Consider the following 25,964-nt stretch of genomic DNA (forward strand, 5'->3'; position numbering starts at 1 on the left):
AAAGGAAAACGGCCTAACAGCTCGACATTATATATTCGATGTGGCAGATATAGTTAAAACGAGAACTATTAGACTTATATAAATAAATAGAAAAGGTGAACAATAAGCGTCTGTAGCTCAGTGGATAGAACATCTGTTTCCTAAGTAGAAAGTCGTAGGTTCGACCCCTACCTATCGCGAAGTTTTAGCTTGTCAGCCTCCACATTTCATTATTCAAGAACTGTATGTCCATTCTTCATCACTTATTTACAGCAGTAACAACTAACAAATATATGTAAACAGAAATGATAATACTGAATAATGCGAATTTTGGCTCAACAATTCTTTTATTAGCTTCAAAATAAACTTATGAATATGAAGAAAAAAGTTAGCTCATTAGATATTTGATGGGAAGTCATAATAACGAGAAACAGGCAAAAGAAAGAAAGGAGTTTGCTTTTTGACCTTTTTCCGTTTGGAACCCCACATTTGCTTCAATAACAGGCGAAAGATAGGATTTCTTGGTACTTCGTTCTAATAAGTCTTGCTCCTCGGGCGAGCGCTTTTTCCCTGCCGGCGAAGAAGTTCCAGAGAGCACCATAATGTTTCAAGTATGAGTATCCTTTTTTATTCATAATTATATTATTGAACTCTATATTCATAATTACAAAATTCTATGTTCATATTTCCAATTGTTGAACTCTGTATTCACAAATCACTGAACTATATGTTCATAATTTGATAACTATACAGTTTAGAAATTATGAATCTATAGTATAGCAATTATGAATCTACAGTTTAAAAATTATGTATCTATAATATCGAAATTATAGCATAATTTTACCAAAAATAAAATATGCATTCAACCATTTAATTTCATGCTAATGAATCAAAAGGAATGCCAACTGAACCAGCCATATTTCGTTACAATGTTTATTAGCATCCATCCTCTAAATTGAATATTAGCACTCCAGCAGTCCAGCTTTACTCAGGCTTCATGTATTCATGTTTTACTTTGTCCCCAAAAAATCTCTCCAGTTAGTGTATGGCCCGCCCGAACAGTATTCCTACGAGATTTCGAAGTTTGCTACGCCACTCTAGAGTTTTCTAGAGTTTGTACATATCATCCCTTAAGTTATAGAATAGTTTGGAAACATGTACATAACACTAGAAGATGTTCTCAAAAAAAAAAAAAAAAACTAGAAAATGTAGTGATACCTTAGAATATTTTAGAACATTAGGGAATCCTCTTGGTTTTGTAGACAGTCATGGAGGATTATAGAGAACAAATTTTAGCCATAAAATCAAATAGATTTCTACCATTCATTGAGGAGGTAGAACCCGTATAAATACCCCTCAAGGGTGCCTCATTTGTAATCAATCCAAGCAAGTTTAAGTGCTCAAGTAATCTAAGTTCCCTTCAAAGCTTTTAAGTGCTCTTCTTGCGATAAATAGAGAACACAAACAGCTATGGATGTCAATAGAAGATAAAGTACAAATTGAAGAAACCCACAATAGTTATAATGAATACCACTTACAATTTATTGTTATATATAAGGAAAAACAATTGGCTTCATTAGCTATCAAGTTTAAAAGTTGCATTAAGGACTTGTTTAATAATAACATCCCAAGTTGAAAAAAGCTTTTTATCAGGTCAAATGCTAATAGTTCCGTTTTAAAGCTTGTTTCTCATAATTAGAACTTATACAATTTTTTTCACAAAAGTAAGCATTACCATACTGGTGTAATAGGCCATTGGGAATAAGATCTTGGAAGCATCATAGTAAACTCTACCATAGACTTCAACTTCAGCTGATTTCATTAATTTCAGAACCAGAGAAAGTTGAAAACTGAATATTTTTTCTGTAAAATGACAATGAAATTAGAGTAAATGTGCGGATTAAACTCAAAAAGACACTTGAAAATAATGAGAAAACACAAAAAGGTCAAATTAAGAAGAACAGAAAACACACATTTTCTTAGGACCTACATCTTCAATATAGACTCTCGTTGAATTGGCAGCGAAATGGGATTCCTTGTTTCCAATTAGAGTCAGGTTTATCTTAGTCCTTGTTGACCTGCTCCCTATCAAGGGTCACGCTCTCGGGAAGAACTTCTTCACCCCTTTAGAGAGCTTTTTTTTTTTTTTTTCTTTTTCAACCACTGATTCATGACTGAATTTTCTGCCCAATGTAAGCAAAGATGATCTTTCTGTTTTTGCCAATTAACCAGGAAAGACCAAGTATTTTCCATAATAACAACAACAACAATAATAATAATAATAATAATAATAATAATAATAATAATAATAATGAGTAAGGGTCAAATAGACCATCTAACCACACAGTACACTGCAAATGGGCTATCGAACTCAAAAGAACTACAGTTAGGTTCTTAAAATGACATGTTGACCTGGTAACATGCTGACGTGTAATTATCGAATTTTAAAATATTTTTTTAAATTTTATTTTAATAAATTTAAATTAAATAATTATTAAAAAAAAAAAAAAAAAAACTCCGCTTCTCCGGTATGGACATTTTGAATTTTATACTACTTATTCCATTTCCATCCATGCATACCAAACATTGGAATTAAAATTCTCAGTAATTCTCACTACAAGAAAAATCGCGATTGGTGACGGAAAAATTCGGTCGCCAATCACATTTTGCGACAAAAATTTTCATTTTCGCGACAAAATCCATTTCGTAGTCTAAAGTCTTGTCGTATTTCATTTTGTGACGGAAATAATGCGTTGCGAGCGATGGCGACGGAATTGTCCGTCGCGAAATAGGCGACGAAAGTCATTCTGTCGTGAGTCCGTCGCGGTTTTGGCAACAGAAATGTTTCTTTCTATTGCCATTGCGTGAAAAAATATTCCGTCGCAAAACTCATATTCCGTTGCATATTTCTGTCATGAAATATAACGACGAAAATAATTATTGTCGTGAATCTGTCGCTAGCCTTTCTGCTGCAAATTTTGTATTTCGTCGTAAAAAATGACGAAACAAATTATCGTCGCGATCCGTCACAAACTTTTCCGTTGAAAATTTCGTCTTCCGTCGCACAAAGTCATTGTAAGAAAACGACGGAACAAATTTCTATAGTAATTCTATCGCTAGATATTCCGTTACAAAATTTGTTTTCCGTCACAATTCCGTCGTAAAATAATAACAGAACTAATCACTGTAGTGATCCCGTCACGTTTTGGGTGACAAAATTCTTTCTTTCGCCACAATTACAATGAATATTCCATCGCTAAAATTATATTCCATCGCAGTTCTGCTAAATTATTGTTTTAATATTTTTGTAATTATTATTATTTTGTTAAAATTCTAATATTTGTATTTAAAATTTTAATGTGCAAACTAAAATACAATATAATTTGTTGTACTTAATACCAAATTAATGCCTAAACAACAATATAGTAATTCATAAAATAAAAATCAAATCAAGGTGAATTTGGTCGTGATGAGGGTGATGACGAAGTAACAGCTCTCTCACTCTCAAGAGCATTTAATCTTTGTTGCATAAAAATCATAAAAACCTTCAAATTCTCAAGCTCATCTTGGACCTTTGTAGAATTAGCATTCTCTAATGGCTGCGAAGTTGATGCAAACAGCTATTGAACACCCCATATATATTTGCTAGCTGTTATAGGTATAACGAGAACCATTTAACGAGAAGCGTCTGTAGCTCAGTGGATAGAGCGTCTGTTTCCTAAGCAGAAAGTCGTAGGTTCGACCCCTACCTGACGCGTAGTTTTATATTATCAGCCCCCACATTTTCATTATTCAAGAACTGTATGTCCATTCCTCATCACTTATTTACAGCAGTAACAAATATATGTGTACAGAAAACACAAATGATAATACTGAATAATGCCAATTTTGGCTCAACAATTCTTTTATTACCTTCAAAATAAACTTATGAAAATGAAGAAAAAAGTTAGCTCATTAGATATTTGATGGGAAGTCATAATAATGAGAAACAGGCAAAAGAAAGAAAGGAGTCTGCTTCTTGACCTTTTTCCGTTTGGAACCCCACATTTGCTTCAATAACAGGCGAAAGAAAGGAGTCTGCTTTTTCACTGATCTGCACACACAACATGGGAGCAAATTAAAGCAATACAGAAGAGATAGATAAATGTAAGGTAAAATCAACGATCCGGGATGATCTTACATTGGTGTTTCAGTATCAAGGCTTTCCCAGGCGAGATGAATGCTGTGATTCAATGGAGGACCCCTGTAGACATGGACATCGAGCCCATCGTCTCCATATTCTTCTAGTCGCTTTTGTTGAATCTGTTGAGCAGAAGCCACAGCAGTGTCTCTACACTCGTGTAACACGATTAGCTGCAGTGTGTCAATGTCTACAAAGGCGTTGGGAATCTTTAGCAAGCGATTGCAGCTCCTTAGAGTCAAGTGTTCGAGGCATGGGAAGTGATCTGCAGTGGCTTTCCAATGCCGGAGATTTGTCTCTCCAAGTAGTAAGAATTTTAGTCGACGAAACCCTTGCTCAGCTGGTTCCCATTCTGGGCCCTGAAATGCTTTATCTTTGGCCTTGAGTACCTCAAGGTTAGGCAACATACCAATAGTGTCCATATCCTTCCATGGCAAAAATGTGTTACTAAGTGTCAACTTCTTGATACTTGATGGAAAAGACGAAAGCTTTGGACGAAAGGCATCTCCTTCAACTACAAAACTTAAAGTCTCTACCCGATTCAAACAGGCAAGATTATCAAACCAATTCTTCCTTGCTCTACAACAATTGTAATCATCTTGGGTACAGAAAATCTCCAACTTCTTTATATTCGGAATTTGTTGAAGCACTTCCTTTGTGCAAGACAATGGACGCAACCCAGAAAATGTCTGCAGATTTTCAAGAGCCACGCGTTGTTCCTTTCCATCAATCTCTGCACTTTGAAGAGGATCACTTAAGTAACACCTGACAAGGAGATGCCTTAGTTGTGGCATATTCCATATTGTATTTGGTAAACTTACATATTCTCTTGGGGGAGTCCTGATATGAAGTGTTTGTAGATTATGGAGCTTGGAAATTGTAATGGGAAGGGGAAACTTATGGCCAGTGGTGAAAGCTAGGTATCTGAGATTAACTAGACCTACTATTGCTCGAGGTAAAGCAATGAGTCTATCTACAGGGAGGTCTAGAACTCTAAGCAGTTTGAGATGTGAATGCTCTAGCTTGCGAAACATAAAGAGCAGAAAGCCACCATCAAAAAACAAAATGGAACGAGCTACCTTCAAAGTATTCGGATCGAAATAAAGGTCATCAACATTGTCACTAGTACGCGCTTGGAGACTAATCCTTCTGTGAACTTTTTGTGAGGGCTGGAATGGGAAACCTGCATTGCTATGCTCACTCTGAACAAAAGCAAAGTTCTCATTTCTTGATTTCGTCAAGCAGAACGCAAACAAGAGATCATGGACTTTACATGTTTTGATTTCACCACTCAAACTTTGCTTTCTCACCAGCACAAGACTCCTATCAACAAGATCAACCAAACACTCCTCAGCCACTTCTTCCCCCGTCTTATCCCCATCCACCTTTAAGAACCCCTCTGCGCTCCATAGTCGGATCAATTTCTTTACAGGAATCTCACTGTCTTCAGGAAAAACTGCAAAATATAAAAAGCAGGCTTTCAAGAAATAAGGCAAATGGTTGTAACTTAAGGACAGTATTCCTGCACATTGTTGATCCACATCCAGTTTTAGAAGTGAATTTATAGTCCCAGCAACCTTCTCCCATTCATCCAATCTCCTGTCTAGTTTCGATAAAAGGCTAGCAACCACAACGATTGCCAGTGGTAACCCTTGGCATTTCTTGGCAACATCCTTACCGATTTTCACAAACTCGGGAGGAAAATCTTCCCAAGAAAACACTCTCTCATTGAACAGATTCCAACTTTCATCCGCATTAAGAAAGCGCAATTGGTGAGGGGGCTTACTTGAACTAGCATAAGTTGCCACTTCTTTTAGTCTAGTGGTCAACATAATCCGGCTACCATTTTCATCATCTGGGAAATATCTTTTCAGGTCATCCCAGGCCTTAGTAGTCCAGACATCATCCAGGACAATTAAGTATCTATTGCCCTTCAAACTTTTGTACAATCTTTCGGCTAGTTCTCCCTGATTTTGTCTCTTGATTTCATCATGGGTTAATGCAACAATACAGCGAAGAAGGCCTAGCAAGATTTCCCCAATAGTGTACTCTTGAGACACAGTGATCCATGCGCGTTTATCATCAAAATGAGACATAATCACAGGATCATCATAAACACTTGAACAAAAAGTTGTCTTACCTAGCCCACCCATGCCAAAGATTGAAAGAATCTCTAGCTTCTTAGATGAGTGTCTGGTGAGCTGATTTTTCACCATACCCAGTTCATAATCATGTCCAATCATAACACTGAACTTTGAAGATTGTCTCGATGGCTTTCTCGCACGTGGTTTTGAATTTGATGAACCTTTTGGTAAACTGTTTCTCCTTTCCACTTCTCTCATAATCATCCCTCTACTTCTCCTGCTCTTCATTTTCATCAATCCTCTATCGATGGCATTGAGGCGTTTCATCACTTTCTGCAAACTCCAACGAAACTTAATCTCTAAACTGTCTATTGAATTTGGATGGTGAAAAAGCTTTCTCAACAGCCCATGACTAGGACTCTCATTAACCAGATAAAGCTCAATAATGTCCTCTGCTTCAAGGGCGACATCTCTAATTTTTGCTTCCAAACCTCTGGTGGCTATGGCTTCCCCTCTGCCAGATTCCTTCTCAGATCCCGTCAGAAATTCTTGCAAATAACCTAGCTTTTTGTACAGCGATTCCATCTGCTTTGTGTGCTGAAGGAGAGTTGGATGAGGTTGAAGTAAGTGGCGCTCTATCGTCACCATGAGTGAAGTTACAGCAGCGTACGCATATGCCATCCCTTCTCTGATCGTTGTGCTTTGTGAACACAAATAGAGAGAGACAGAGAGAGAGAGAGAGAGAGGGGAAGAAGAATGTAAGAATGTTGGATACGAAATGAAAATGAAATTGGAGTAGAAGCAAAAACTTGGTCAAACTACAACTACGCGGTTGTTTTAAAAATGGTACGCTGCAATTTTGACTATTAATTAATTTGCACCATGCAGCATTGACGCCATAATCACCATGTCAACTCATATATTTTTGAGGAAAATATATGGATTGCATTAATAAACAACCAAAGAAAAAATAAAGATCGGTGGAATAAAAAACCACAAATTTAGGGCAGACATAGAATTAGTAGCTCTTACAAGAACATGAGCAACCTGATTCGCTGATCTACTAACATGACGCACACACATGTTCCCAATGTTCCATAGCAATAGTACGACATTGCTTAATAAACGTGGCCAACATACGAAAAGTCTAAAAAGGAAGAATTATAAGCAGTACAAAAATTAAGACAGTCGGATTCTAAAACAACATTTAGAAAGTGATGACTCTTGAGCCAAGATAATGTTTCCCGAACTGCCATTGACTCAGCCATATAAGGGTCACGGTCACACTCATATATTAGTATAGAGAAAATTTCAATTTTCATACACCAACTATTGGAGTGTATTAATTGCAACACTTAACTTTCTATCAATTTTGGTCCACTGACTAAGTAATTTCTATCAATTTTGGTCACTTCAACCAAATTACGGGCGAATTGTGACTGGAAAATCTTTAACTCATTTCATGTTATTCAAACCTCCTTTGGGCATCCTACTCTTCTCCAACCTCCTTCCCTTCGCCGTCGGCGCCTTCAACTCGAACACAGAGATGTCGTCACCTTGCGCGTCTCAACGAAAACATTCTCCACCAGCGGCTTCTCGTCCAGTCCCTCAAAATCGACGGCCCCCAGTAGGAGATCTCTGTTGAACAGTGGGTAAACCAGGAGGATCTTGCCGTTGAAGAACGCGTCCTCGGCGGCGATATGGGCGGTGTCATCTCCGGGGCAAGCGAAGGAAAATTATTCCTCTTCCTCGTCTTCCTCGTACTCGATCTCTTCACCATCAACTCTCTGAGAAAGCTCTAACTCAGACAAAAACTCCCGAGCCACTTCGACGGCAGAAACTTGTTCGCCGTCACGGTGAGAATCTTCAACTGCGCTTTCCATTTTGTGTGGCCGGAAAAGATAGGGATGATTGTTACAGGGGAGAATTATATTGACGGAGGTGGTGGAAGGGAAAAGCGGTTTGGCAGCGTCGAAGGGCAACGACAGAAGCGCGAGGAGGCGGAGGAGCTCCGGCGGCCGCATTATTAGTATATTACTCCCTCCCATTTTATTTGTTTAGTTTGAGATTAACGAGATGTGACTGAAGTTATTTTTAATTCAGTTTTTATAATGTTAAAATTAACAATAATTAAAAATTACTAAAGATAATAAACAATGAAGAAATAGTTGATTTGACCAATGAATAGTAAACAAGACATGCAAAATGAGACAGAGAGAATATCATATCAATATAGTATGATGTCGAGATCATAATTTATGATCTTAACATAATATAATGTGTATCATATTAATATTAAGCTTCACAACAACTATAATTAACACACTCCAACAAATGTTGAACCCTTGTGTGGTTTCAAATGAGATTAATGCCATTATCTAAATAATGAACTTTACATTGATGTGTAAAATTTAATTAAAGAGACATATTAATTAATAATTTAACATTAAGATGAGAGTAGGGTTGACTACAGTTCGGTTTGAACTGTCCGGTTCAAACCGAAATCATCATGGTTCCAAATCCCAAAATAAAAAATAATGTTACCGAAAGGAAAATCAATGACTCTTAAAAAAAAAAAAAAAAAAGTTAAGAGAACCACGTGTACCTTGATTCTTATTGAAATTTTGATAAGATACGTAAGCAACTTAATCTTCATAAAATTAGAGTTAATTCTACCGGAGGTCCCTTGTCTTTGGTGGCAATTCCAAATTTAGTCCCACACTATCGTTTTTGTCATTTTACATCCCAGACTATTGCTTTTTGGACACTTTTAGTCCTTCTCATGATTTTTTCTATTTTTAGTAAGGGCATTTTTGTCTCTTTATGTTTTTCTTTTGTTATTTTTTCAATTCGATTTCAACCAGTTTAATTGGTTTAGAACTTTAGGTAACCTCTGATTTTTATTAACCCACTAACCATATTTTTCAACCAATTTTTAGTAAAGTCATAAAGATCATAGATTCCTAGCCTCGAACTTCTTTCCTCAACTCTACCATAAAGATCCTAGATTCCTAGCCTCGAACTTTAGTACATCATCTCTAAAATCTATCTTCTCGAAGTTCAAACATAAACTTTTCTAATTTTGTACATGGTAAAATAGTAAAGATTTGACCATAAATATTTTCTTTTTACAATTTTCTAGAAATAGAAAATTTATGTTTGAGAAAGCAATTTAGAACCGTGAGAATATTCTAAGTTTCCCTCCTAAGCTAATTAGACACAAAAGTGTTTAAATCCATCAATTTAATAAAAGTAACTATGGGTTTAATTGTATTATTGCAGAAACTGATTCGGAAGCAATGGTTCAAGCTCTCGACAAAGACACGAGTAGTAACCCTGAGACAGACACACTCCTATGAGATTGTAAGTTCCTCTTGAACCAGTTTCAGGTGGCCAAGCTTAATCATGTGTTTCAATTCGCAAAGGTAACCAATGCGCCGATTTTCTTGCTAACTTGGGGCAATCTCAAATTTTGACACTACTATCCTCGATCAGTCTCCTGAAGACTTGAAGAATCTTTTGCTGCGTGATTTACACAGTGTTGGAATCCTTTGGGGCCTTTGGTCCCTTCCTACTACCAAAAAAAAAAGTTAACTACGATGGAAATAATTAAACATTAAAATAGCAGCTTCATATGTCCATGCGATAAAAGGTGAGCTATTCTTATTTTCTTATTGCTTCTTATCACCTACCATATCTATGTGCCCACTGGATACAATAGATATTATATTGGTTTGCAATTTTCTATCCTCTAAAGTTAGTGTAATAAGTTATTCAAATTGAAGTTATTTTACTACTTTTCACCCACAGTTCAACCATAATCTCCAATTAAAATAGCACTCTTAACTTTCAACACATTAACATACGTGTTGAATTTACGATAATTGATAAATATGCTTAACTGAATAATGTCAATTTTTACTAAACAATTCTTTTATTACCTTCAAAATAAACTTATGAAAATAAGAAAGAAGTTTAGATACGAAATCTTTCTTCATTTTTTCTTTTTTTAAATTAGGGAAAACGACCCAGCTGCTCGACATTATACATTTGATGTGGACTTATAATTAAAACGAGAAACAAGAATCAAGAAGCGTCTGTAGCTCAGTGGATAGAGCGTCTGTTTCCTAAGCAGAAAGTCGAAGGTTCGACCCCTTCCTGACGCGAAGTTTTGTAGTGTCCAGCCCCCATAGGCCCATATGTGTGTGTAATCGAGAGTCAGCATCATGCTCCTTCACTATTTAATTGACTGAAGCATAATATATGTACATTAATGTTTTGGATCAAGGTTAACTGTAAAGTACCATGATTCCTTTGTACACTAGTCCATATAGCTTCTAAAACCTAAAGTCCATGATAATAAAAATTTGTCAACGCACCAACATAAAGAGTATTAGCTTTACAATATTTGACAAATATATCTTTACATGCAAGATGAATACCATATTTGTAGTCGCTCTTGTTGAATCTGCTGAGTAGAAGTCATAGTAGAGTTTCTACCACGACTAGCCTTGCAGTGTGTTAATATCTACAAAGCCATTGAGAATCTTTATCAAGCTATTGCAGCTCCTTAGCCACTAGTTTTTTTGCCCATATATCATCCCTCTGCGCCCAACCAACCCCTTTGCCTAGTCAACCTCCACCATTCATCCACCAAGTTATAAGCTCTTCTAATAGAATTCCCGACCCTTTTGGTTGCATATATATTATACTAAAGAATACTGTTTAGAAGAAATATAATTAATATATATGCAAACAAAAGGGTCAGGTATTCTCTTTTGAAACTTTAACAACATCATCTCTAAAATCCATCTTAGCTTCTCGAAGTTCAAACATAAACTTTAATTTTTTTTTAATCTAATTTTGTACTTAGCAAATTAATAGTCAGACTTGACCATAAATATTTTGGTTTTACAATTTTCTAAAAATAGAAAGATCTAAGTTTAAGAAAGCAAATTTAGAACTATGAGAATATTCTAAGTCTAAGTTTCCCTCCCAGGCTAATTAGACATTCATCCATTTAATGAAAGTATCTAAAATGGAAATAATTAAATGTTAAAATAGTAGCTTCACATGCCCATCCATACCATAAAAGAAGAGCTATTATCATCTTATTTTCTTATTATTGCTTCTTATTACCTGCCACCTCTATATGCCCAAAGGATACAACAAATCGATACTCTATTGGTTTGAAACTTTCTATCCTCTAAAGTTAGTGTAATAAATTCTCCAAAATTACCCACCATTTCTTTCTTTCTCTACATTTGTCTCAATATCTCCTTATTCCCGAAATATAGTAAAATAACTTCAATTTATGCACTTTTCACCCACAAATTCAACCATAATCTCCAATCAAAATAACACTAATTACCAGTCAATTAAATCCCTACCTGCAATCCAATAAGCTTCGCTACCCTTTTGGACAAGAATGCAATTAGTAGGTTATGAATCTAAATCCAAAACTCAACATAAGATAAGTTGATAGTCATGTGGTTCTCAATCTTTGTCATGAAACCATTTCATTACCACCAAATTCTATTTAAAAGATCATGGTTCATCCAACCGTGTGAAAGAATGAGACCGTAAAAAAAAAAAAAAAAAAAAAAAAAAAAAGTTATATTGCAAGTCCTTCTTCTCTCAAAAGGTTGAATCCCTAACTCCAAGGGCTCCTCATGCTCCGACTCCGACAGAACATTTGAGAGGATGTAAATTACGGTGATTAAATGACTCAACAGACAGGGTCAAATGTTAATGCGTACAAGGGATCTGCCCACTTTAGACATAATTCACACATTGTCACCGACGAAGTTCAAACGTTGTGGTTCTGAATATATTGCAACTCCTTTATGCTCACGCCCTGTGGTTATGATTCTGAATATATATTACATGATACACAGCCTTATAAACAGAAATAGAAAAGAAAAACAAGAAGCGTCTGTAGCTCAGTGGATAGAGCGTCTGTTTCCTAAGCAGAAAGTCGAAGGTTCGACCCCTTCCTGACGCGCATGTATACTAAAGCCCCGTATTTTTTACTTTATGGCACCTTGTTCAAGAGCTGTGTTTTTTGTTTAGGCTTAGTTCACTGGCACCTTGTTCAAGAGCTGTGTTTTTTGTTTAGGCTTACTTCACTTCTATTTCATTGCATTGGAGATTGTATTGTAGCCATATTTATAGCACAAAAACACTTGTTAACATCAACCAAAATGGTATTATTCAACTTTAATTTGTCCAAGGCAATTACACAAGTGGTCCAGAGAAATTGGAAACCATGTTTAATTATATTCCAACAAGCCTTCTCCAACACAAAACTAAAAATAAAAATACCAGCAAAGCATATTTCATGCAAAATTGAAAAGGTATCTCATCTATTTGCCATCTAAAGAAAGACTAGAACAAAAATACAATAATGCACAACATTTTGGTGGCAAGCAAGCTAAGGTCAATGGCGGTGACATACAACAACACTAGATGCAGCATTGCATTATTCCCAACTCTCTCTACTCATCAAAAGTGCTCATAAATCCACCAACAAATCCAGCTCCATTGCAGTTCCCACATAGAATCTCCTTCTTACCCCTGCAGATGAAGCACGGATATAGTTACTGAAAGCAAAGCGATTATTTTCTTAATTCAATATCACCAGCAGCAGATTATCATTGCGGGAAGTTATAGACTTATAGACTTATAGTGCACGTACCTGCAAAGCCAGCATAGTTGCCCGGCTTTGAACTGCCCATTGAAATGGTCGACAGAGTTAACACCGGAGCCTTTGCATTGTTTGCACAATATTGCACCTGATAGATAGATATAATTCAATTGCACGCAAGATATATACTCCGTATAAATTTCAATAAGAAAACAAAACTACCAAGAAAGAAAGGGTTAGAGATCCAATCTACATAAGCAACCAAAAACCCGTCAATTCACTTACCATTTCCCTCACAATCAGCACATACGATGCTGTTTACTTTAGTGGTTTGATTATTGTCTGTGGCCTGTAAACGAAAACATAATATGAGTTTTTGGCTAAACACGATAGAACCAACATAAGAGAAAGGGTAAAAAGAGGGTCTAAGGAATAGAAATCAAATCAACAAAGCCAAAGCCATCTCATAAAAGGATAAGGGGTCTCATAATAGTTATCCTTTTTCTCCAAAGTGCTTAATTTTATTTTTTTTTTCCAATCACCATCTAACATTTTCCAGGAACTAAAATATTTAGCTAAAATGTTTAAAATCTTTAACCACACAAATTTGCAAAATAAGCTTTCTCCCCATTCTTTCTTTCTTTCCTTTTTATCTTATATGCAATGAATGTGGAATCTACCTTCACTTCCAAACCTCTAATGGTTTGAACTCTAGAGCCGCGGGTAATATCAGAGATCCAATCAATCTTTCTTCCAGCGTGGGTGCTAGTAACAGCCCCTAAAACCAAAATCAGGAATCCATTTTAGCATCAATTTCACTTCAAACTTCAAGAAATTAAAGCCAACATACCCTCTACATCTACATATAACTATACACACATAAACTGGATTAGAAAATACAAGAATCTTGAAAGGGCACTCCAATCATCCAAAAATATTAGCTTTAAAAGAAACCCATCACAAATTCAACACGAAGGCACACAATACGAGTGAGTACCCATTGGCACAAACAGAGAATTAGTATCTAAAAGCAGAGTATAGAAGGAAGATACCAGGTTTGCTAAGTGGTTTGAAGGAGGCGAGAGGTGTAAAGCATAAAGAAGACGCCATTTGCTGAGCGGTCTGCTAGTCGGAGAAGATGTTGGTAGTAACGAAAAATATCAGCAGAGATAGCCCACTGGCTAGTAGATACTGCGACTAGATAGATAAGGCTATCGGCTAGTTTCTTCTCTGGTCACTCATAAACATTTCTTCTCCAAAACTAACTCTAGTAACATTTATTTATATTATATCTTTCCAAAAAAAAAAAAGGTAATATTGAGGGGTGTAGTTGAGCGAAAGTCGAAAGAGGCTCATTTCTGCGTTTCTCGACGCGGTCGAGCGTAGCCTAGTGCCTAATCGGCGTTACGATTCTTAATTGTTATCATTTTTAAATTATTTTAAATAATAATGTGACAAAAATAAAACGGAGAGGAAATTACCATGTTTTAATTTTGTTATTGATGGTTAACAAACGGAACTTTGAATAGAGAACTAAATTGAGTAAACCATAAAAGTTAAGAACTAATGTAAGCATACAAAGTTACTTAAGATTAAATTAAGTAAAATCTCTTTTAAAAAAATAAGTAAAATCAATATAGTTGAGAATTATATTGAGTATTAGGGTGCGTTTGGAAACTCGAAAAATAATTTCTGGAAATCATTTTTCGAGTTTTTCGTGTTTGGCTAGAGGCAAAAATGAAAATTAATGAAAGATAGATGTGTGGTCAATGAAAAATAGAGAGAATTTTTCAAAAATTCCTCTTTTGTTGAGTGAAATCATTTTCTGTTTGTAGTAAGGGAACAGTTAATGGCCCACCGACTCGTCACCACCACCGTCACCATTATTGTACACTTTAAGTATTTAAAATTAAAAAATAATTATATCCAATTTTCAAAGAACGAACCAAACATTAAAAAAAAAAATTTATGAATCATTTTCAAAAAAAACATTTTCTAAGAGTTATTTCATTGTTTTCTAAATACACCCTTTAACTCGATTAATTTTACGGAAAAAAATAAGAAAAAAGAAAAAAAAAATATTAGTTATCCAGCTCTTCTAAATCACAAAAAATGTTAGCTCAAGACAGCCAACGATAGTTCCAAGCTTTCATCCCATATTTTCCGACATCCAACGACCAACGCCGCTTCTGTTCAGCCTCAGGCGGCGTTCATCGCTTCCAGCCAGTCAAGGGAGCCGCTTTCCCGCCAGATCGCCGCGCCAGTGACTCAGTCTGCTGTCACCGTCGGCCGTTCACTGCTTTCACAGCCAGTCAGCCGCTGCCGCCGTTGCTCACACCCCGATCATCGCAGCCATCGGCATTTCAGATCTCGACAACAAGTCCAGCAACGACAACAAGTAATTTTTTTTTTTAAATCCTTATTTTATTTAATTAATTGGGTTTATTTGTTTAGGGTGAGATTGTGAGAATTCGGTGGGTGATTGGACGATCGAATTAGGTATATTTTCTTGTGAGCTCTAGTTTTAGTTGGGTTTTTTTGCCGGCTAACTGTGGGTACCGGAGGATTGTGAGAATCTTGCTGTTTCCCATTCTAATTTATAGAAATAATATAGTTAAAATGGCTTTATTATTTTGGAAGAAAATTGTTTTGTTCTTTAATGTGTATGTTGAATCATTGAATTACTACAAATGTGCATTTACTTCATTTATTTGACTCTTTAAAAATCCTACAAGATTACAACATTGAGTTACCATGTCAAGTAAATGAATTAAATGTCAAATATTGAATGCAACCGTGTAGTAATTCAATGACGAAGAGTTGAAAGGATATAGAGAAAAAGGAAACATCGTTTTTGTTTTCTTGGAATCAACCCTTTTCTTCCTCGGTGGTTCTTTGAGTGTCAGTATTGTACACCCAGAGAAAAAAGGTCAGATTTTTTTCTTTTCATTTCATTCCTTTTTTCTTTTCTGGTTTGTTGGGGATTGCATGCGTCAACTTTCTTGACTATCAAAGCTTTCTCTTGTGAATTTTGAATGTTGACTTTCATTTTATTTGTTATGTTTACTGTTGCCATAGACTGTGTTTGAATTGCAACGTTTTTATATGTATTGCCTATTTGTATATGCATCAATTAGAATTTTCCTTGGAGCTTCAGAGAATTCAGATTTGATGTTTTTGATTGAGTGAGTCCTGTTTTATTTTCTTTTGTTTTAAATTTTGTTCCCATTTTCTGTTGGACTTGATTTCAGGGATGGAATTATTGAGGAACAAGAAGTTTTGAAATGTGGGATTTCGGTGCTATATTCTGCTTAAGATGGAAAAGTTGTTTTGAATGATTTGGTTTTTGAGAAGTCAAGATTGAATCTCAAATGGACATATCAAATCGTAAACATTTGAGATTCTTGGGACTCCAATTCAATTCTCTGGCATGCAAATGTGTAGCTCTGGTTGTGATTGCTTTGGTCCTCAGATCTGTTTTGCTACCCAGATTATATGAATTTGGCAGGCTCTTTGAGCAGAGCAAGTTTTTAGTTGCCCCTAACGTCTCTCTTGCATCAGATTCTGAGTCTTCGATGGAAAAATCGAAATTTTTGGAGGTTCCACAGATCATATGGGGATTGAACAATCAAAAAATTGCTTTTGCAAGAGCTTGTTTGACTGCAAGAATGCTGAAAAGGAAACTGTTGATGCCGAGCTTGAGTGCTTCACTTTTCTACAAAGAAGTTGACCTCTTGCAGCCTATCTCATTTGATAAGGTCTTTGAATTCGGAAGCTTTAATTCGCGCTGTTCTGAGTTTGTCCAATTGGGGCAATATTCGGAGATTTCTAACCAAAGTGATGTAGTCGAGCTTCAAAAGGGACTTGGGAGGAGGTGGACAGTGGAGAAAGATTTCGAGCAATTACTTGAGTTTACCAAGCAACCATATGATCAGTATGAAATTGTCAAGGTAGTTGGAAAGAACCCGTTTTTGTGGCATGATCACTGGCCAGCTAAGGACTACGCAAGGGTCTTCGAATGCTTAGTTTTTGTAGAACAGATATCAAAAGAAGCCGATAAAGTTGTTTCTAAGATCAGAGATGTTGGCCGAGAGGCAAGGCAACAGACGGGGTTGTCTCAGCCCGTGCCTTATGTAGCCGTTCACATGAGAATAGAGAAAGATTGGATGATTCACTGTAAGAAGCTGGAGCAGAGATTAAATATCAGCGAAATTTGCAGCAGTAAGGAAGAGATCATGGATAGAGTCCGTAACATTATAGGCCTCAAAACCCCAATGGTCATTTATCTCGCGGTTGCTGATAGTCTTCTCGAAGACAATTCTATTTTGAATGGCTGGAACGAAGGTTTGCTTCCGTGTGAAAAGAAAAAATTGGGCGTTGTTGAGATTTACAAGAACCATCCGTACCTTATTCAATCAGCTATCGACTATTTGGTCTGCCTAAGGTCTGATATCTTTGTGGGAAACAGTTTCTCAACGTTTTCTAGCCTCGTGGTTCTTGACAGAACTCAAAAAATGATCGAAACGGGTGATGCAAACATGTGTGGCGTGGACGCACATTGGCCATCGTTTGCTTATAATTTAGCCGGGGAGTCTAATGGGCCTCGTGCATGGGTGACAAATCTGTCGGATTCAAGCTTGCAGTCGATTAGCTATGGCTCTAATCATATCTCCTGCTCACTAACTTCCAGGTTATAGTTTCATGGATATAGTGGTATTAACAGTTCTGTTAGATAACACTTGGTCTCTGGAAATTATGTGTAAAGAATATATACAAAATTTGAAATAGCATTTTGATTGGGGTAGTTTCTATGTGAAACTGTATACAATCTGTTTCCTTTTGTAGTTGGCTATTCCACATTGCTCTTATTCTTTCCTTGATCTTATTGCTTTTTTTTTTTTTATTCTACTAAGCCAATGAAAAACACTTTGTCTTTCTTGTGGTCCTTTTGCATTCGAGTTCATCAATTTTTTTTTTTTTTCGATCAGAGCTTGACTCGAGCTTGGTCAACTTCATTCCATGCATAATTATTGTTATCATCCTTCTCCAATTGTAATTTTTGAGTTGGTTATTCTATCTTCTCGACTTTACCAAACAAAGCTTATAGGTTATTAATAATTTAAAATAAGTTCTATCGATCAGAGTCAAAGCCATATTGGTTAAAAATATGATAATACTAAATTTGTAAACTTGAGTATCCTATGCTGCCTATGCATTACATAATCCATACCAAACACTGAAGTAATAATCAAAGAATTCTTGTACGTAGTAGTAAATATTTACTGACAAAAATCAGAATCTACCAATGCAATCCCCAAAAAGAAACAAGAATTATGAGTTCTGAAAGAATTTTAAGTGTAATATTTAACAGCTGAACACCTTCAAGAACAGGGAGAAATCAGCAATGGGGAAAAGGTACAGTATTGCTTCAATCTTATGAAAGTTGCAAAACCAACTTATTTCTCCACAGCCTGACTGACTTTTCTCCGGTTTTTAATCGATCTGGGGAGATCAAGAAGGCGTTGCCTCCACCCTACACCCGCAGTATCTTGTTGTACTATTCTCTTCTCTGGATCACAGCTGAATCCTCCTTGTTCGCTTTCAATGCTTCACAATCGGTATCAACTAACGAGCTGAGGCCTCCAAAACATTCTCCTAATCAAATCTCAAAAACCTGTTATTATTGTCAATGAGGTAATCGTAAATCGTAATCCATACTTGATGGAAAGTTGGCGATTTTGGTCAACTGCTCCCTCGTTAGGCTCCATCTGAATTTTCATCCTAGACAACAGAATAATAATTTCGTCAATTTGTTTTGGTGCAGTGTGCATCTGTTCCATGTTGAGTGCAACGGGTGTATCCCACGGTTCGTAGAAACTCCCTAATCTGTTTTGCGCTGCTATTGCTGGCTTGCAACAAACGCTCATCTTCCTCATATATCACGTAAGGGGCTTCGCCTTTCTTTCTCGACAGTAACTTTGAGGCGCCCTTAAGTACGTGATACTCCCATCCTTGGACATCTATTTTAAGCAGCAGTACTGGCTCTGACTCGTGAATCACATCATCAAGAGGAATCGTCTTTACTTGAACAGCGATCTCTTCGTTAGACTGGAATGCCAACTTGGCACCGGTGGCTGAGATCGCACTATTGTCAAGCCGACCAACCAACTGATAACAAATGCCAGCCAGCAACAAGACAACAAACTATCAGGTTTGGTTTTAGCAGGATACATAGAAAACATAATGGAATTCAAACATCAAGAACACTCAATTGTTCGATCGATCCTCCATGCCTTAGAGTTCAATTAGGCAGCATAATTGCATCAAAACTATTGTAGAGCTGTAACAAGAAATCTAACCAATTGAACTCACCTCAATGGTGTCAAAGTAACCCTTCACAAATGAGCAACTAAAACTCTGTCAATACTAAGATAAAAAAGGATACATATTCTTAAATGCAAGATCTCAGCCACCGGTGCCAAGTTGGTAGACAGGTGACTTGGTAGACAGGTGACTTGGTAATTTACCGGCTATATATTCAAAGCCTCAAAGGTCAAATTGGTAGACAGGTGACTTGGTAATTACAAGGCTACAAGTTCGACTCCTAGCTGGAGCAGCCTATTGGCCTTCTTGGGCCAGTTTGCTATGGACAATCTAAGCTGGTTTACTTGTGGTACTTTACCGGCTAGGGACACAATGCAGATTCAATAGTGGCTGCGGGTTTCTCTAGTCAAAAACAATACATAAAATTCCAACACTAATACTAAAATTGTTACTCCATAATTTATCCTCTACTCTCACAATATCCAAACAAGTTCTTTCATACTCACACTATAAGAAAAAAAGAACCATGAGCAATTTAGACATGCATAGAAACACAAGCAAGTCCTTATTCTGGGCAAGAAAGGGTTAGAGTTAATTCATAACCAATAATATCTATATCAAAAAATAATCATGAAACAACATTAGTTCAAAGGGATGGATACCTTGTGGAATGTAATATTCCCCAAATGATCTGAGGCAGCGGCTTCATACACCTCCACCAAATCCCTAACTCTATTGAAGTATATGCCTTCACAAATCTTCTGCAAGTTCTCAAACACAGGCTCAAAGGCCAAAACTTTAAACCCCATAACAGCAGCTGCGAAACTAGCCATTCCTACATTAGCCCCAACATCCACAAAAATCCCATTCCGATCCTCCTTTTTCATCTTCTCCAGCAACTCCTGCACAGTCTGAGATATATCAGGCTTCCTGAACGCCTTCCCCTTGAGAGTTCTGTTGATATTCTTGTGGGGCTTCTCTGGCAAATTACCGAAGTCGGAAAGGGAGTAGAGGAATGGGTGTTTAAGACCCTCGACGACATTGGCGAAAACGGGATGAGCTTGGGGTGAAGCGTAGCAATCGAAAGGGTTTATAGCGCGGTGAAAGATGGGGGTTTTGAGGGAGTTGAGGTATGGGGTATTATTGGTCGTCTGGGACTGAGAGGTGAGGTAGAAGAAGATGAGGAGGAGTAGGGATGAGGAGATGAAGAGGAGGAGATTCCTGGGGGTGAGAATCTTTGTCGGTTGGTTTCTTCTCCAGGCATTAGCCATGGAGATGGAATCAAATCTGGGGATGTTGAGTGGGATTGATTGCGGAAGGGAGAGTCGGTGATCTACACTACACCATGGAATTGTTATGCCGTGGAACCGGTCCACCGTGTATAATTCACAATTATTAAACTTCATATTCATAATTATAAAACTCTATGTTCATAATTACTGAACTCTAATTTCATAATTATAAAATTCTATTTCATAATTTTTGAACTTCATATACACAATTATTGAACGTTATATTTACAATTACAAAACACTATGTTCATAATTATAGAACTCAATGTTCGTAACTCTATGTTCATGATTTCTGAATTCTATATTCACAATTATGAACAGTTTTACAATTATGTCCACCTTGCAAGGTGGACACGGTTACACAGCATAATTTGTCGATTTGAAGCAAACAATTCAGCTCAACGACAAATTATGTTGTGGACCAGTGTTCGCCTTGCAATGTGAATTCGGGTTATATTCCCAATTTTTAAACTCTATATTCATAAGATTAAACCTCTATATTTACTCACAATACACAAATTTACAGAATTCTATATTCACAATTAAAGAACTCTATATTTACAATTAGAGAACTGAATATTTACTCGTTGAGTTGTTTTCAATATATATATATATATATATATTAAATCATTGGTTGTAAATATAGAGTTCAAAAATTATGAATATTGAGTTTAAAAATTGTGAACTCGGATCCACCATACAAGGTGGACCCCGATCTATGGCATAACAACCGTGCATTGTGGTCCAAGCATCAAATATCCACTACAGTTTCATTTCAACACAACTATAGTATCATTTTGATAGAGTTAATAACCAAAATGATCCCTCGACTATGCCGTAATTACTAATTTAGTCTTCTACGTACTTTCATTCTTATCCAATTAAGTTCTCAATTGTGTAATCTTTATCCAATTTAATCCTCTGTTAACTAATCTGTTTGTTAATGATTAAAATTAAAGATAAAAATTGTAATTTTATAAGCTTTCTCCTTCATCTCTCACTTACCTGTGCCAAACCTTAGATTCCAGCAAATATTCATGGCTTCATATTTGTTGTTACCTTGTAGCCCCGAGCGCGGCAAACTTGGTTTGACATATTGACGCTGCCTTTGCGCTTCGGGTGGAAGGGCATTGTCAGAATATGGCGAAACAAAATTTGAGGCTGTCTGTCAACCCCAAAATGACTTCATTTTACTCCTTTCAGTCTCCCCTACCATAACCACTTGCCCACACAAAATGTAAAATCCCTTGCCCCAGACCCCAGACCTATATGTGATTCTGTTACGTTGTATGTGTTTTCAATTAAGTTCATTTCACTTGGTCCAGTTGCAAGCTAAATGATGGTACTCTTCTTTAAAATGGTGCCTTTAGAAGTTATTTAGTGCGAAGCGACCTTATTTAGCTGGATTCCCTAATTCACCCTTTCAAATATGCGTGCGTAGATGCTGGGAAAAAAAATGGAGAGGGAAGAGTTTAGTTGGCGGATGATCCCACATTCTAGCAGTAGTTAGTTTGAATGTTTTGTTGTGATTTTTTATTTCTTGTTGCAAGTTGAAGTTGAGGTTTTCGTGGCAATGAATTCTCATTTTCCTTCCTTCTATTTATGTGAAAATTTCCTCCATTTCTATTCTTGTTTCATCTTCCTGAATATTACACATTTCTTCCTTCTGGCGTTGGAACCATTCTAGCTAGCTTATGAAATTATATTTTTTCCCTTAATTTTAACTTTCAACAAACAGACAGATTAAAAGTGGACTAAATTGGGTAATAATAAAAGAAAAATATGAAGAGACAAAAATGCTCTTACTAAAAATAGAAAAATAATGAAAAGGATTAAAAGTGTCCAAAAAATAATAGCCTAGGGATGTTAAATGACAAAAATGATAGTCTGGACTAAATTTGAAATTGCCACAAAAAAATAAGGGACCTCTGGTGGAATTAACTTTAAAAAAGTATTTTATTCATAACATTCAATTAACATATTATGTGCATGTAAATAAATTTAAGAGACATGTTACCTGAAGAGACACATAATTTTTTGAAGTGTTTTGTGATAGAAAAAAATGTGTAGTAAGCAAATCACAATAATTAAAAAATATAAAGATTAAATTTAACTTTATTATTATGGAATATAATTAACTCGAATGATTCAAGATTTCGTGAACCAAATGCCCTCAGTATATTAGGAGACATGATTCAAGAAATCTTATTCTTTCTTTCCTACTATCAATGGTGTAATGGTGTAATGGTGTAATAAGGCCAGGAGACATCGCACTTATTTCATAACCACTCCTAGCCCTAGCAACCTCCCATTTTTCATCTCAAACTTGGCATACTGAATCAATGCACTCACTTTAAGAAGGCACCGAAGAAACCTATAGAATATTTCTTTAGCCCGATTAACCTCGTTATATATCAGCTCAAATTAACTTCATATAATCCATCTAAATTTCAAAATATACATAATCAATTTGCTTAATTTTATCAAACGATATTTGTTCTTTATATGCATATTTTGAATAATTAAAAGATTGTAATTGAAAGCTAGATAGATATATGAACATATACAAAAACTCAATGTATATGAAAAATTTAATGTTGATTTTAGGTAATACAATCAACCGAGATTATAAAGGCTCGTATACCAAATGTAAATAATTTATGTCCTATAGGCACATAATTTCATAATACAAGACATAATTTCGTAAAATAAGACACATAATATGTTTTATATTTAATTTTTGTATATTTTAAAATATGTTATGAAATAGATTAAAGATGAAATGTTTTAATATATTGTTTCATATTATCTATTTATTTTAATCTTATCCATTCATTATAAAATACTTTCCTTTTATATTAAATAACAAAGATTCTTAGCGGGTTATAAATAGGTTTGTATAAATAAATTTATACCATAATATTAATGAGTAAAATGAGTTCTTAAAAATTTTTGTATGCTCCTTATTCTCACACTTCCCTGCAGCCCTATATAACCAAACCATGCATCATAATTATGTTGATTATTCCATTTCTTCCTAAAACCTCCTATTCCCAACCATAACATCCTCAATGCTTTTTTAAATAAATCTTCATTATCAAGTACAAACTTATATATATGCACCAAGCTCTTTTTGCCTTCTTGTACTGTTGTACATATCTTTGAACTCTACAAATGACCCAAACTTATATATGCACATCATCACAAACAAGTGCTCACTTATCCACTACCCTCTCATAATAACTCCTAGCCTCTCATAACCACCCTAGCACTGGCAACCTCCATTTTGCCTCATAACCACCAAGAATTAATCTCATTATACCTCACATTAACTTCATATAAAAGAGCCTCTCTTTTCTAAGAATTGAAGAAGATAGGACACATTTGATTGGAATATTAGTATTAGAGTTGGAATAGGAATTAAATACCGCTAATCTGAAATTTTATAAGGAATGAATATTTTCTTTCATTAATGATTTGAATCTATAACCTAAGGGATTGAATATTATGAATATTTTCTTTCCTATTTGAATCTATAACCCTAAAAATTGTCATGATCCCTTTACCAAAAAACTAGCCAAATTCTAAAAATGATTACAAGTTCAGAAGCTAGCCATTCTCAAGTAGATATCTTTTGCTTCTTCAATTTATATGGAGCTTCCAAAATTTTAAGATTTGTGGTCTGTGTCATTTCATGAAATAGGTAATCTGTGTATTCTTCATACCCAGCTGGACCAGTTTCTATTTGTCGCCCTCTTTTTGAGTTTTTTTAGGTAGTTTGGCACGGACCAATCCAACATCACCAAAGCTGCTTTCCATGTTTAGCCATTCTTCTAAAAGCATCGCCCTCTCCTCTTTCAATTTAGGTGCTGAAGTTCTAAAGTAAACTAGTGCCCTTTCAAAGACCTCTGGTACATGAAAGAATAAAAAAAGAATGTTGGTTAATGATTTAGCTTATGTGTGAAAAAAAAAATGCTAGTGTAAAACGAGAACAAATTCAGATATTTTGACCTCTAGCCCGGTGTAAACATTCTTTTTTCTGTTCAGGACTGACTTATTGCTGGTCTGGATTTGAGGAATCCCCTTCAACAGCTGAAGCTTCAAACTTTGCATAACTGATCCATACTTTCAAATTGGTAATTTCGCTAGTCAAGGGATGTTAGATATATTAAATATAATATATTTAATATAATATATATTAAATATAATATAATATATATATATATATATATATATATATATATATATATATATAATATATTAGAGAAAGAGGGAGAGAGAGGAAAGAATGCTTTGTGATTCTAATTGATGATTAGAAATGCTTGAATAACAAATCTATTTATACTAGATAAGATAATTCAAATGCTAAAATAAAGGAGTTAATGCTCCATGTAAAGCTAACATCATGGCCATGTACTGCACCTATAATTACTCCCATTATTTTTAACCAATTAACTAACTACTTGGTTTAATATTAATAATAATAATAATAATATTATTATTATTATTATTATTATTATTATTATAACATTGCCTCCTTTAAACCAAGTTGGATATACTGGTCATCCCAATATCTCTTTCTTCAATTTAAGAAATGTCTCCGTCTTCAAGTTGGATATACTGACTTGTATTTCGTTCTATAAACCCACTTTACTCCAATTGGCTTCTTCCTAGGAGGTAAATCTGTTAACTCACAGGTACCATTCTTTTCAATGGCACGTATCTCCTCATCCATCGCCTTAAGCCAATGAATTTCTGTAGCAGCCTCCTCAACGGATAAAGGGTCACAATCTGCAAAAAGAGCAAATTGAATAATCTCTTCATCCGACAAGTCATTATCATGACCCAAAACATAATCTTGCAAGCGAGCTGGTAAGTGGCGCTCGCGCTGAGATCGCCGAACTGAGGATTCTGGCTGTGAAGGAGACTGGACATTATCTGGAATCGGTTGCTCATCAACAATATTTTCAACAGCAGGTATAACAACTGAACTTTCATCTTTAGCTAACCAATCCCAGGCACCATATTCATCAAAAGTGACATCACGACTTATAACAACCTTCTTAGTTTCAGGATTGTATAGTTTATAAGCCTTTGAAGCGTCACTATAACCAATGAATACACACTTCTCACCTTTATCATCCAACTTCTTTCTCAATGGATCTGGCACATGTGCATATGCCAAACATCCAAAAACCTTGAGATATTTGATAGAGGGTTTTCTCCCACTCCAAGCTTCTTCGGGTGTCTTATCTCGGACACTCTTAGTTGGACACCTATTCAACACATAGACAGCACAAGCAACAGCTTCTGCCCAAAAAGGTTTAGGCAGATCCTTGGATTTCAACATGCACCTTACCATATCCATGATTGACCTATTCTTCCTCTCAGCCACTCCGTTTTGTTGTGGAGTGTATCTAGCTGTCATTTAGTGCTGAATACTCTTTTCTTTCAGAAAA

General features: G+C 35.8%; 4 protein-coding genes and 3 non-coding genes across 10 annotated transcripts; 4 read left to right on the top strand and 3 right to left on the bottom strand.

The window, feature by feature from the left end:
- Window positions 1–3,491: 3,491 nt before the first annotated feature.
- Window positions 3,492–6,962, bottom strand: LOC109186506 (putative late blight resistance protein homolog R1B-8). 2 transcript variants are annotated; one of them, XM_019336511.1, is made up of 2 exons: window positions 4,160–6,962; window positions 3,492–4,067 (listed from the first exon to the last, which is right to left on the bottom strand). In XM_019336511.1, exons 1-2 carry the CDS (start codon window positions 6,922–6,924, stop codon window positions 3,953–3,955), a joined length of 2,880 nt encoding a protein of 959 aa, XP_019192056.1. In that variant the 5' UTR covers window positions 6,925–6,962; the 3' UTR covers window positions 3,492–3,952. The 2 variants fall into 2 exon arrangements, with proteins under 2 accessions (XP_019192056.1, XP_019192055.1); XM_019336510.1 differs by having other exon boundaries at window positions 3,866–4,072.
- Window positions 3,664–3,736, top strand: TRNAR-CCU. Its single transcript has one exon. It is a non-coding gene; the product is annotated as a tRNA-Arg (tRNA).
- On the top strand, window positions 6,281–17,759 carry LOC109186507. 3 transcript variants are annotated; one of them, XM_019336515.1, is made up of 3 exons: window positions 6,281–6,292; window positions 9,108–9,115; window positions 16,167–17,759. In XM_019336515.1, the coding sequence occupies exon 3, from the start codon at window positions 16,261–16,263 to the stop codon at window positions 17,584–17,586; it is 1,326 nt and encodes a 441-aa protein (XP_019192060.1). In that variant the 5' UTR covers window positions 6,281–6,292; window positions 9,108–9,115; window positions 16,167–16,260; the 3' UTR covers window positions 17,587–17,759. The 3 variants fall into 3 exon arrangements, with proteins under 3 accessions (XP_019192060.1, XP_019192057.1, XP_019192059.1); XM_019336512.1 differs by lacking the exons at window positions 6,281–6,292; window positions 9,108–9,115 and adding an exon at window positions 14,981–15,287 and having other exon boundaries at window positions 16,141–17,759; XM_019336514.1 differs by lacking the exons at window positions 6,281–6,292; window positions 9,108–9,115 and adding an exon at window positions 15,712–15,818 and having other exon boundaries at window positions 16,141–17,759.
- On the top strand, window positions 10,337–10,409 carry TRNAR-CCU. Its single transcript has one exon. It is a non-coding gene; the product is annotated as a tRNA-Arg (tRNA).
- On the top strand, window positions 12,175–12,247 carry TRNAR-CCU. The gene has a single exon. It is a non-coding gene; the product is annotated as a tRNA-Arg (tRNA).
- LOC109186514 lies at window positions 12,553–14,140 on the bottom strand. The gene is made up of 5 exons (XM_019336521.1): window positions 13,942–14,140; window positions 13,570–13,667; window positions 13,175–13,238; window positions 12,941–13,037; window positions 12,553–12,819 (listed from the first exon to the last, which is right to left on the bottom strand). The coding sequence occupies exons 1-5, from the start codon at window positions 13,997–13,999 to the stop codon at window positions 12,741–12,743; spliced, it is 396 nt and encodes a 131-aa protein (XP_019192066.1). The 5' UTR covers window positions 14,000–14,140; the 3' UTR covers window positions 12,553–12,740.
- Window positions 17,760–18,167: 408 nt separating the features above from the next.
- On the bottom strand, window positions 18,168–20,548 carry LOC109186508. The gene is made up of 2 exons (XM_019336516.1): window positions 19,876–20,548; window positions 18,168–19,057 (listed from the first exon to the last, which is right to left on the bottom strand). Exons 1-2 carry the CDS (start codon window positions 20,482–20,484, stop codon window positions 18,695–18,697), a joined length of 972 nt encoding a protein of 323 aa, XP_019192061.1. The 5' UTR covers window positions 20,485–20,548; the 3' UTR covers window positions 18,168–18,694.
- Window positions 20,549–25,964: the final 5,416 nt, after the last annotated feature.

The sequence above is a fragment of the Ipomoea nil genome, unplaced genomic scaffold, assembly GCF_001879475.1.
Source record: "Ipomoea nil cultivar Tokyo-kokei standard unplaced genomic scaffold, Asagao_1.1 scaffold1407, whole genome shotgun sequence".
Taxonomy (NCBI): Eukaryota; Viridiplantae; Streptophyta; class Magnoliopsida; order Solanales; family Convolvulaceae; genus Ipomoea; species Ipomoea nil.

What these genes read in the sequence shown, in the direction of transcription:
- LOC109186508 (XM_019336516.1), bottom strand. Translation starts at nt 20,484, where the DNA reads ATGGCTAATGCCTGGAGAAGAAACCAACCGACAAAGATTCTCACCCCC. An exon ending in GGAATATTACATTCCACAAG is followed by an intron (nt 19,058 to 19,875) that starts GTATCCATCCCT and finishes ATTTGTTATCAG; the next exon opens with TTGGTTGGTCGGCTTGACAA.
- LOC109186514 (XM_019336521.1), bottom strand. Translation starts at nt 13,999, where the DNA reads ATGGCGTCTTCTTTATGCTTTACACCTCTCGCCTCCTTCAAACCACTT. An exon ending in TGCTGATTGTGAGGGAAATG is followed by an intron (nt 13,038 to 13,174) that starts GTAAGTGAATTG and finishes TCTATCTATCAG; the next exon opens with GTGCAATATTGTGCAAACAA. An exon ending in CAACTATGCTGGCTTTGCAG is followed by an intron (nt 12,820 to 12,940) that starts GTACGTGCACTA and finishes CTTCATCTGCAG; the next exon opens with GGGTAAGAAGGAGATTCTAT.
- LOC109186506 (XM_019336510.1), bottom strand. Translation starts at nt 6,924, where the DNA reads ATGGCATATGCGTACGCTGCTGTAACTTCACTCATGGTGACGATAGAG. An exon ending in CTTGATACTGAAACACCAAT is followed by an intron (nt 4,073 to 4,159) that starts GTAAGATCATCC and finishes TTGTGTGTGCAG; the next exon opens with ATCAGTGAAAAAGCAGACTC.
- LOC109186507 (XM_019336515.1), top strand. Translation starts at nt 16,261, where the DNA reads ATGGACATATCAAATCGTAAACATTTGAGATTCTTGGGACTCCAATTC.